This window comes from Rhincodon typus, chromosome 22 (assembly GCF_021869965.1).
Source record: "Rhincodon typus isolate 14 chromosome 22, sRhiTyp1.1, whole genome shotgun sequence".
NCBI classification, from domain to species: Eukaryota; Metazoa; Chordata; class Chondrichthyes; order Orectolobiformes; family Rhincodontidae; genus Rhincodon; species Rhincodon typus.
In genome coordinates this window covers 33,459,644-33,472,291 of record NC_063353.1, presented here as the reverse complement: position 1 = coordinate 33,472,291, position 12,648 = coordinate 33,459,644, and the positions used below count along the sequence as shown (strand labels likewise).

At 44.2% G+C, this 12,648-nt stretch overlaps 1 protein-coding gene across 1 annotated transcript in view; it reads left to right on the top strand.

The window, feature by feature from the left end:
• hcls1 (hematopoietic cell-specific Lyn substrate 1) overlaps window positions 1–12,648 on the top strand; it is a 48,692-nt gene that overhangs the window by 11,734 nt on the left and 24,310 nt on the right. Inside the window, exons 3-6 of the mRNA XM_048610061.1 lie at window positions 3,921–3,994; window positions 8,566–8,695; window positions 9,260–9,370; window positions 10,938–10,992. Of these exons, the coding sequence (XP_048466018.1) occupies window positions 3,921–3,994; window positions 8,566–8,695; window positions 9,260–9,370; window positions 10,938–10,992 (370 nt within the window). The remainder of the gene's footprint in view (window positions 1–3,920; window positions 3,995–8,565; window positions 8,696–9,259; window positions 9,371–10,937; window positions 10,993–12,648) is intronic.

Here is a 12,648-nt window from a genome sequence, read left to right as displayed (position 1 = left end):
GAATTGGATCGTGGGTTGAGAATTGGATCGTGGGTTGAGAATTGGATTGTGGATTGTGAATTGGATCTTGGATTGTGAATTGTAAATTAGCTCATGGATTGAGAGTTGGATTGTGGATTGTGAATTGGATCGTGGGTTGAGAATTGGTTACCAGGCAGGAAGAGAGTAGGAATGAATGGGCTATTTTCAGCCTGGAGGAAGGTGACTAGTGAGGTCCCGCAGGGATCAGTGCTTGGGCCCCAGCTATTCACAATATATGAACAATTTGGGTGACAGAATGACATGCAATATTTCCAAGTTTGCTGACCACACAGAAATACGTGGGATTGTGAGTGGTGAAGAAGGTGTAAAGTGGCTTCAGGTCAATTTGGACAAAACGAATGTGGGTAAATCATAGCTGATGAAATGTGGATAGCTTGAAGTTGTTTATTTTTAAAGAAGAAACAGTTTGGAAAAACATAATTTAATTGGTGATAGATTGGGAAATGTTGATGAACAACTTGTGTTTTGTACACCGGTCATTAAAAGTAAGCATAGAGATGCAGCAAACACTTAGGAAGACAAGTGGTTTGTTGATCTTCATTGCAAGAGGATTTGAGTATAGCAGCAAGGAAGTCTCACTGAAGCTGTACAGGACCTTGGTGAGACCACACTAGGATGTTGTGTGCAGGTTTGGCCCCCTTACCCCTGAAAATATACACTTGCCATTGAAGGAGTGGGGCAAAGGTTCACCAGACTGAATCCTGGGATGACACGTTTGTTGGGAATTGGGCCGACTGGGTCTGTATTCACTGGAGTTACCAAGAATAAAAGGGGATCTGATTGAAACATACAAAATTTTCATAGAGCTGGACAGACTGGAAACAGATATCCCCTGGCTGGAGGGTCCAGAACAAGAGGGTCACAGTCTCAGGATACCTGCTGGGCCATTTCAGTCTGAGATGAGGAGGAATTTCTTCACTCAGAAGATTGTAAACCTGTGGACTCGTCTGCTGTAGACTGCAATGGAGGCCCAGTCACTGAATATATTTAAGGAATTAATATATTTCTGGAGAGTAAAGGTGTCGAGATGTATGGGAGAAAGATGGAGTATGGCATTGAGATCGAGGAGCATCTATGGTCATTTTGAAGGGCAAAGTGGACACAATGGCTGAATGGCTTACTCTTGCTGCTACTTGCTATGTTTCCAAGTTGTTGCTGGATTACGCATCATGTAGGACATCACTGCTCAGCCTGATCTGGAACCAGGCACTCAGTTTCGAGCAGGATTACTGAGTAGGAACAAAAACAGAAGTTTCTGGAAAAGCTCAGCAGGTCTGGCAGCATCAGGGAAGAAAAAATCAGAGTTAACGTTTCGGGTCCAGTGATTCTTCCTCAGCATTGATGGTAGCTAGGTGAATGTGCAGAAGATAGGGAGGGGGAGGGGATAGGGAGTGAACGATAAGTGAGGATAGAGCCAAAAGAGAGAGAGAGAAGAGCAGTTGGACAGACAAAGGAATTACTGACAATCCGGCTAGGAGGATGAATAGCTGTTAATGGGGACTGGTAGTGACTAACAATAGGTAGTGTGTAATGGCAGACTATGTGATAACAAGGAGAGAAAGAAAGATTGGAACGGAAATCCAGTCGGAGTGAGGAGCAGAACTTCTTCAAGGTCAGCATTCCTAGAAGAGATGTGGCAGTGAGTAAAATACAAAATAAAAACTAGAAACCTTGGCTGAACATTCCTCACCAAGTGATGCTGAGACAAAAACCAAAATTGTTGGAAAAGCTCAGCGGGTCTGGCAGCATCTGCGAAGAGAAATCAGGATTAATGTTTCAGGTCCGGTGACCCTTCCTCAGAACTCATGGTACCTAGGAAAATATTGGTTTATACGCAGAAGATAGGGTGGGAGGAGGGGGTAAGGAGTAAACAATAGGTGGGGATAGACCCTAAAAAGGGAGAAGAAACGTTAAACAGACAAAAGAGTGGGTAACGATCTGGCTAGGAGGGTGAATAGCTGTTAATGGAGACCGTTAGTGGCTAACAATTGGTGGTGTGTAATAGCAGACTATGTAATAACAAGGCCTTGATGTGGGGGTTGGGGCTAGGACATTGGAAAGTTTAGGTCCTAAAATTATTGAACTCATTATTGGGTCCGGAGAGCTGCAGGGCCCCTGAGTGGAAAATGAGGTGTTGTGTTGAGCTTCGCTGGAACACTGCAGCAAGCCAGAGACACAGGTGTTGGCCAGGGAATTGGGCGTTGTGTTAAAGTGGCAGGCGACTGGAAGCTCGGTGTCTTTTCTGCAAACAGAACACAATTTTCTGCAAAGCAGTCACCCAGTCTTCGTTTCGTTTCCACAATGTAGAGGAAACCACATTGTGAGCAGTGAATGCAGTAGACGAGATTGGGTGAAGTGCAGGTAAAATGCTGTTTCACCTGGAAGATGTGTCTGGGCCTTGGATACTGAGGAGAAACATTCTTTACTCCAGTTCCATTCTGGCCCCCACCCACAACTCTTTCTCCGGTATATCGATGACATCATTGGTGCTATTTCCCTCTTTCAACCAGAATTGGGAAAGTCTTTTGATTTCACTTCCAATTTCCACCCTGCTCTCACCTTCACCTATCGCTGACTCCTCCCTTCCCTTCTTCGACATCTCTGTTTCCATTTCTGGGATAGACTGGCCACCAATATCCGTTACAAATCAACTGACTCCAACAGTTATCTGGTCTATACTTCCTCGCACCCTGCTTCCTAAAAAGACTCCATTCTATTCTCCCAGTGCTCCATCTCCATCGCATTTGTTCCAATGAGGCCAACTTTAACAAGGGAGCCTCTGAAATGTCCACCTTCTTACTCAACCATGGATTCCCCAGCACCGTTCTTGACAGGGCCCTCAACCAGGTCCAACCCATCGCTCACTCTTCCGCCCTTACCCCATCTCTTCTCTCCCGCAACAGCGATAGGGCTCCCCTTGTCCTTACCTACCATCCCACCAGCACTCTGAAACATCTTCAGTTCAAGGAACAGAAACATGACACTGGTTTAACATTGTAGATTGACTCTTCTGACCTCACATTGCCACCTCAGTACTTCCTTTTCACCACCTGTGTTGTAATCCCTGTGACAGTGCTGTGCTCTTTCATTATTACACCCCTCCCTCCTTCTCTCTCTCTCTGTTTACCACCTCTCCGTATTCATCGTATATCATTTTAAGAGGTGAGCAAGTAACCAGCTATAGAACAGGTCAATAACAGCTCCTGTGCAGCATTTAGTGTGAAGTATCAAAACAATATTTCCTGTAACAGCATTTGCTGAATCCTGAACAAATCTGCTTGCTGAGCAATTCCGAACCTGCACTTTAAATAAAAAGACTTCAGTTTAATTTACCAGTCTGTGTGTGAAATTGTAACATTGTGTCAGTAAACACGAAACTATAACAGTACTTACTGTCCAACAGTGCAGTACTCCCTTAGTCCAGCCCCTCACAGGGTGGCACTTTATCAGTACTGTCTCTCCACCAGTGTAGTGCTCTCTCAGTACTGTCCCTGACAGTGTGGCACTCTATCAGTGTTGTCTCTCTAACAGCACAGTGGTCTCTCAGTACTGCCATCTAGATTAAGTCTCTTTCGGTGTTAATCCAGAGTTCTGCACTGGAGGTCCAACTCTGAAACTGCCTGGAACAGGCTTGAACCCTTCACCAAATAAAAATGGGAAATGCTGAAGAAACTAATTAAGTCTAGCAGCATCTAAGACTAGAGAAACAGTCTGAGTCTGATATGACTTTAATTTCTACCGTATACTCTGTTTTAACTTTAGATTTCTAGGATCTGCAGTGTTTTGCTTTTATTTGAACCCTGTACCTTCCAACTGAAACAGTGTGCTGCCCATGAGGAATATTGCAGTTGATATGGTTCCAATTTCTCTTGTTTCAGAATGATATTTCAGAGCAGGAGCAGCGATGGGGAGCAAAGACTGTCGATGGGTCAGGCCGGCCCCAGCACATCAAGTAAGTATTGGGAGGGACTGCAAATGTGGAATACACCCTGACTTAATAACGATGGAGAAATATTGTAGCAGAGAAGTGGAGGGATTATACTGGGCATTTTCTTTATTCATTTATGGGATGAGGGCGTTGCTGGCCAGGCAGCATTTATTGCCCATTCCTAATTGCCCAGAGGGCAGTTAAGAGTCAACCGCATTGCTGTGGGGTCTGGAGTCACATGAGGCCAGACCAGGTAAGGATGGCAGTTTCCTTCCCTAAAGGACATTAATGAACCAGATGGGTTTTTCCCCTCAATCAGCAGTGGATTCATATTCATCATTAGACTCTTAATTCGTCTGCCATCTGCCGTGGCAGGATTTGAACTTGGGTCCCCAGAACGTTATTTGGGTCTCTGGATTAACAGTCCAGTGATAATACCACTAGGCCATTGCCTTCCCTTGTGGGTTTACTGCGAGGGATGGCCTTCAACACCACCACAATAGTATTAGAAAATTGCAGAATTCTGAGCCAGTGGCAATGAAAGACCTACAATACATTATAATGTCAGAACTGCGTGGTGTTCCTCAGTGGTCAAGGTCAGAGGGAAGAAAGGTGCTGTTACATGAAGAAGGACTTGCATTTATGTAACACTATTCATAACCATCAGACAATACATCTTACTGACAATGCTGTTGAAGTGTATTCATTACAATATAGGAAATGCGACAGCCAGTTTGCACACAGCTAACAGCAATATGATAATGACCAAATAATTTCTTTTTGTAATGTGGATTAAGAGATAAATTAAGTGCAGGACTCCTGGAGAATTCGCCCGCTACCCCGTTCTTTTTAAAAGGAGGTCCACAGGGCCCCTTACCTCCACTGGTGGCTCTGTTTTAACGTCTCAGCCAAAAGACAACATCTTCAACAGTGCAGCACTTCATCATGACTTCCTCAAAGCCACACTGGAGTGTCAGCCTTGAATTTTATGCTCAGGACCTGGAGTGGGGCTTGACCCCAGAACTGTGTGGTTTCAAGGCAAAAATGCTACTGATTGAATCATAGCTGATCCACTCTGGTGAGTTGCTGGAGTGTATCCTCCAGACCATAAACACTACTGCTAAAGTGGACTGTTGCAAGAGTGTTGGATGTTGAGTCTGGGGTCTGGAGCTCTACTCAGCAAATTGGTCAGCCCTCAATAATGTTGAGTTGCTGCAATGTTATTGCAAGGGAAATCCTATAAATGGGCAGGGGTTTTAAAGTATTGCCTAAATAAAAACTAAAAGAATTGCGGATGCTGTAAATCAGAAAGAAAAACAGAAATTGCTGGAAAAGCTCAGTAGGTTTGGTAGCATCTGTGAAAAGAAAACAGAGTTAACGTTTTGGGTCTGGTGACAGCTCCCTCAGAACTGTTCAGAGGAAGCGTCACCGGATCTGAAACTTTAACGTTTTGGGTCTGGTGACAGCTCCCTCAGAACTGTTCAGAGGAAGGGTCACCAGCTCTGAAACTTTAACTCTGATTTCTCTTCACAGATGCTGTCAGACCTGCTGAGCTTTCCCAGCAATTTCAGTTTTCTGCTAAAGTATAGAGTTTACATTGTAGGAGTTCATGAACAGTGCAAAGCAGAATGTTGCAGCACTGGATGGGAAAGCAAGTAAGTTGTTAATAGCTCAGTCCTAATATTGACTGATGAGTTCATAGTCCTCAGCCTGTCACTCATGTTCTTGTTCTTAGTCTTCAAGTTTCCTCTTTTAGTAATTTCTGTGGTTTCCTTAATGGGGGAGGGGTAAAAAAGCTGCCGGTGCATTGACTATGGGTAAGGATGCTGTAAGCTGCTCTTGCAAAAGGCCAATCGCCAAATTAGGGCATCTGAAGAAAGTGCGTCACAACTGAGCAGAGCAGAGAAGCTTCCGGACTCTCTGAGACTGGAGACGGCTATTGTTGTGGTGCCTCAACAGTTGCAAAATTTGCTCATGGAAAAGATTGCAGTCACTTCTTGACTGTTGGATAACCACAAAATAAAGCTTTATTTCCTGAGGTTGGTTGAAATGTTGAGAATGTTGATTGTGCCTGGCCTCCCCTGAGTGTGCCCTCTAGGGGTAAAATCACATCCACCTAATCCAGGGAGACTGGCAGTGGGACCTGGCCTCAACATAGTGAAATGACACCTGGAATTTTGGGAGGAATAAATTGGAAGGCTTATGTTTGGGATATTAAAGATGGGTTTTAAGATTCCACAATGCATTTAGAGAAGCGAAGATGAGTTCATAGAATCCCAACAGTGTGGAAACAGGCCCTTCAGCCCAACAAATCCACACCAACTCTCTGAACACCCCACCCAGACCCATTCCCCTATAACCCACCTAATCTACACATCCCTGGGTACTACGGGATAATTTAGCACAGCCAATCCACCTAACCTACACATCGTTGGACTGTGGGAGGAAACCAGAGCATCCGGAGGAAACCCACACAGACACGGGGAGAATGTACAAACTCCACACAGACAATCGCCCGAGGCTGGAATTGAACCCGAGTCCCTGGCGCTGTGAGGCAGCAGTGCTAACCACCGAGCCACCGTACCATCCAAATTTCTTCTGCTTTATTGACCAGCATTCTCCCTTTTCTCATATTATTAAAATTAGATTCTCCGGCCATTTGCTTCATTGTTCTTTGTTGAATCTTGTCGGCTATTGTGTTTGCTTACGTAACAAGAATGCTTTTCAAAGTACTTCATTGTTTGTGGAATATTTTGGTGCATCATCACGAAATAAAATGCCCTGTGAACATTCAACTTCAGCTTTAGATTTCTTTCAGTTGCAGATTTCCTGATGCGTGAAGCATTTCAGATCACCTTTCCTTTAAAGCTCTTACCCAGATCGCTCCTGACCATTACCACAGCCCATTCCTGTGCCTGAGAGGCCATGCACAGTCAAACAGTGAAGCTGATTGCTGTGGACAGAGAGAAGAGCCTTTGAGCAAAGTCTGGACTCGCTTGGGCTCCTCAGATTTGGTGGCAAAAACAAAGTGCAGAGAGTTTATAACAGTGAATGCCAAACAGGTCCAAATCTTCCAGCAGGACCATGGGCTTCAGGGAATGAACCTGCCACCTCCAACCTACACGTGACTCAATTCCCACAGTACTTGGTTGACTCTTATAAAATGACCTGACAAGCTGTCATGTTGTATAAACAGCTACTCACCCAATAAGGAACCCACCACTACCTTCTCATTGAAGCTAAAGTTACCATTCACCAGGTTCATCCGCACATCCCATATCCAAATCTGAGGAAATGATGGGACAGCGACAGAAGAGGATCAGGGAGTAAAGGTTAAGTTTGGGCCAGGCTTCAAAGTTTTCCTTGCATGGAGGAAGATTGACAGCAAAATGGAGTTGGCAGGAAGAATGACGGTCATGAGAATTTGGATGCATTTAAGGAGACAGCTGGATACTTCAGTGATGGATCAGTAGGGTTAAGATTATGGGAGAATAGAATTAAATGCATTGAAAGGCCTTCAATGTCAAAGTGTAAGTCTTGTGCCAGAGATAATGAGAAGGAATGTGAATAAGTATATCTGAATTCTTATATTTGAAAACAGGGGGTGGGGGAGTCCAAAACTAGGAGGCATAGGTTTAAGGTGAGAGCGGAAAGATTTAAAAGGGACCTAAGGGCCAAATTTTTCACACACAGGGTGGGGTGTGTATGGAATGAGCTGCCAGAGGAAGTGGTGGAGGCTGGTACAATTACAACAGTTAAAAGGTGTGTGGATGGGTGTATGAGTAGGAAGGGTTTAGAGGGATATGAGCCAAATGCTGGCAAATGGGACTAGATTTATTTAGGATATCTGGTCGACATGGACGAATTGGACCAAAGGGTCTGTTTCTGTGATAGATGACTCTATGACCTTATACTGAAGTGAACCTTTAACAATGATGTGGAGGTGCTGATGTTAGACTGGGGTGGATAAAATCAGATGTTACACGACTCCAGGTTATAGTCCAACAGGTTTATTTGAAATCACAAGCTTTCGGAGCGCTGCTCCTTCGTCAGGTGATCACTTTCACTTTAACAAAGGGAAGGGGAGCAAGCAGAAATGGAGGGAGTGCGCAGATCAAATGCAATGTGGCTTAACCTTTCTTCTTTTCCATTCATCCGTTGCAATTTACTCTGCTCCTGTTCACTTGGTTTTCTCTGCCTGTCTGGACATTATGAACAAGGCACCTATTGCTGTCAAGCTAGCCTCGGGTTGGTGGGGGGGCAGCTTTCTGCATTTCTCACTAGTGCAAAGAGGTTTCACTCCCAAACTTCTGTTTCAAATTCCTGCTGTGAAAATTAGGATTTGGGCTAAAATGTCCTCCAGATAAATGGAGACGAAGCCCTTTTTCTGTCTGGTGGGGTCAGAATGGTGCAATGGACATTTGCACTTCCTAGACATGTTCTTTCTACAGCTGGACTGTGGGACATGGATAGGTCTGGTCTTCTGCCTTCTATTCTCCGCCTACGAGGCATGTATTTTGATATGATGAATGCACGTTCCCGTAAAACACTGCCGCAGTCCCTTGCTCTGACACCCTGTGTGTTTTTTTTTGCAGTGTCCATGAGCTGAGGCAGAATGTCTCAAAAGATCATGAAACAATAAAGAAGAAGGAGCTGGAGGAAGGAGCAAAAGCATCATACGGATATGGTGGAAAATTTGGGGTCCAGAAGGATCGAATGGACAAGGTAAATTGCCATTCCAGTTTTTCAGTATTCCCAAATTTCCTTCAATGTCATTAGAAACGGAAATCTGGGTCACGAACTTCATATACCGAACTGTTTACAAGTGCATAATGGTCTGGAACAGGAGCAGCAGTGTGCTGGAACCAGGAGAAGATGCATGATAGAAAACAGAGACAGTTTTCCAGACAATAGCTTCCAGAAACAGGAGAGGTGATGTCTTAGAAAGATGAGCAGAAACCTTCCAGAACAGGAGGGGAGGTGCACTAGAACAGGAGAATGCCAGAACTATATAGGGGACATATAGATGCATGCCACTCCTAGAAGACTGTTTTGGTTGAAGAGGAAGCAGTGTGGAAGCTGGGAGTAATGAGGGATCACGGAGTGACTGGGGAACTGTGTGAGGATGGAGTGATTGAGTGGATCTTAGCTGTCGACATTGGCCGTAGTTTCACCAGAATGCAGTTCAATTGTAACCCCTGGGTTACGCAATGCCAACAGGATGCCTTCACTCGGGATGGTGGGCAGATTGTGTGCATGTTCTAATTCTTGGCTTTCCTCTTCTCCCAGTCTGCCTTGGGAAATGAGTATGTAGCAGATGTTGAAAAGCATTCGTCACAAACGGATGCAGCCAAGGGATTCGGTGGGAAGTACGGAGTTCAAAGAGACCGGACAGACAAGGTAAGGGTAAAGTGGAACCCTGCAACTGTTATTAGTCTGTGGCTGTGACAACAGAATAGAGGGGCAGTGACCTTTTAACTGTGGGACCTGAAATCCCCCCGTAGTCCACACACAGCAATAGAGAAATCTGCAGTCTCTGGCTGCAGTCAAAGTGACTCAGTTGTCACTCACTTCATCCACCAGCGCTCATTGGCTAGAGAAACCAGAAGGATAAGAATTAGAATGTTGTCTGGCCTTAACTAATGTTTCATGATGATTATTGAAGCATCAATGGTGGAGCTTTACCATGTATCTTAACTGAGATTGTAGCTGTCCTGGGAGTATTTGATGGGACACTGTAGAGGGAGTTTTACTATGTATAACCTAGTTTGTACCTGCCCTGGGACTGTTTGAATAGTTTAGTTGGAATTTTACTCTGTATCTTACTCAGCCTGTAACTATCCTGGGTTTTTTTTTTAATGGGATAATTTAATGGTAATATAAATAACAATGACTTGTCTTTGTGTTGCAGCTTTAAAATCGTAAAATATTCCAATGCACTTCATAAGTTTGTTATCAGACAAAATTTTGATTCAACAGACAACTAACTGCATTTTTAAAGAGAGAGGAAGTTAAGGAATATAGGGTGAAGGTGGGTCAAGTAGTTTGAACAATTTGAGGAGAAAGTGAAGAGGTATAAGGAATGAGGGAAAGGGTGAGTATAGGTTGATGAGGGATATGAGGAGGTTAGGGGGAGTCAGTGAAGAAAGTGGGAAAGCATGGATGGGAGGATGTTGAATATTGGGATGGTGAGTAAGGGATGAGGGGAATGTATATGTTGGGTAGGAGGTAATGAGGAATATGGGGGCGAAGGTGGGAGATGAGGAATATAGGGGGAATGTAGTTAAGGGGGACAAGGGATGTGGGAGAGGATGGGTATGGGGAATGACAGATATAGGGATGGGTGGAATTGATTGCTGGCAACGGGTCATTTGCCTTTTCTTGTTCATCTCTGTTCCTTCTGTGTTTATCTATATATGAAGATTCCTGCGGAGCTTTTGTCAAAAGGCTGCATTTCACAGGAATGTCCCTTCAGTTGGTACAAGCAATGCAGAGGCAGAAACTGTCTATGTCACTGCTGAGTGATGAGTGCAGCACCTTTCCAAACAGCAGGATAATCTCTTTATACCCAGATTCGGGCAGACTGGGGCTAAGTTCCCAGTGTTGTCAGCACTCCTTACACCCCCAACCACCACCACCAAAACCATCTATACCCTGGTACAACCATTAAAAGCTTCCCAATTCAATGGGCGTTGCTGCTTCAAGGACCTTTGCCCCCTACCCTGCTCCCAAACCTATCCTCTGCTTCTGGAGCTATGACCTCAGCAGAGCCATCTGCTCATGTGCGGTTGGTGTGACATTTAAAGTAGTGATGTCAGCCACGCATACATTGATTCATTCTGGCCAAGGAATGCTTACAGCTTTTAACCAACATCACCGACCCCATATGCGTGTGGTCATTTTGACAGCCACCTTTGTGTTAACTACTCCACCCTATATAACTGAATCTTGTTGCTTTCTCTTACAGTCTGCTGTGGGATATGAATACAAAGGAGAAGTGGACAAGCATGCTTCACAAAAAGGTGAAGTTATAACCCTAGCTTGATAGCTCTTGATAGATTTATTTTCACGGTTTGTTTCCTGTGGCGGTCAATCACAGAGCAATGCTGCCAATGTACTTTAGACAATAGAAAATCAAAGCTTACTCATGCAAAAGGAAAGAAACACGACATACGAACAATTTGAAATGGTCTTATTACAAATATCAAAAATAAAGGTTTGCTTCTTTCACCCTCAACAGGAACCTTATAGACACTTGAGCTTCTGTGAATGTTCTCCCTGTTTCCACTTTAAAGTTCTTTGTTCAGCTGTAGAATCAGTTATAGAATCTCTACAGTGTGGAAGTAGGCCATTTGGCCCATCAAGTCCACACCAACCTTCTGAAGAGTATCCCACCCAGACATCCTATCCCTATAACACTGCACTTCCTCTGGCTAATCTACCTAGTCGACCCATCCCTGGAAATTTAGCATGACCAATCCACCTCACCTGCACATCTTTGGACTGTGGGAGGAAACCCACACAGACACAGGGAGAATGTGCAAACTCCACACAGACAGTTGCCAAGGCTAGAATTGAACCCAGGTCCCTGGCGCTGTGAGACAACAGTGCTAACCACTGTGCTGCCCCATGTACATGGCTTCTTTCCAGCAAACTTCTCCATTGCCCCAATGCTATCTTCTTTTGTTAATGTTTTTTCATGACTCTCCTTAAGCAAATTACTAACACAGCTCACTCACCCCTTGACATACTTTCCCTAAAGTCATGCATTCACAGCCTTGTTGTATATCTTCCTGTCTGTCACTTTAAGATGTTCTGTTTCTGGAGCTTTTCTCGTACTAACTTCTAAGCCATCCAGGACTTCTTTACCTCTGCTCTGGTTGCTTTGAAGACAGCTAAACTGTACTGCTGATCTTAAAGACCTTTTCTCTCTGAATGACCTGCTTCTCTCTGAAAGTATCCCACACATCGATAGACCTTTTAGATGTCTCTCTTTCTAAAAAAAAAAAATTTTGTCACTTTCTGTGTGTCATAGAACACCTTCATGTTAGACAACTGCCAAATATTCTTCCTGTTGCAATGCTATTTTCTACAGTATCGATCTGTTCCCCTGAAGGCTAAGATATTACCTAAATGTGTATAAAGAAAATTCCAGACAACCCAGTGCTCCTCTCAGATATCAAAAATTAAATTTAAAAGAAGACAAACATACACACACAACATAGAAATACAAATCAAAATTAAAAATATTTGATTCTGTCCAATTTAGAGCCAAGTTTCAGGGTGATAATAATCTGAATGTGTGGTAATCTGCATTTGCCCATGTGTGTAATAGTCTTTTGATTTGGCTGTGTGACACCATCTGTATTTTCCAGCGTTTATGTGAAATATTCTCTATACTTACCCAAATGTGTGATACAGTCTGTGTTATTTGTTGTGCAGTTTGCTCTGTAAATACCCGGGGTGTGTGACACTCTCTGTATTTATCCAGGTGTGTGACACTCCCTGTATTTATCCGGGTGTGTGACACTCCCTGTATTTATCCGGGTGTGTGACACTCCCTGTATTTATCCGGGTGTGTGACGCTCCCTGTAAATACCCGGGGTGTGTGACGCTCCCTGTAAATGCCCGGGGTGTGTGACGCTCCCTGTACTTCTCCGGGTGTGTGACGCTCCCTG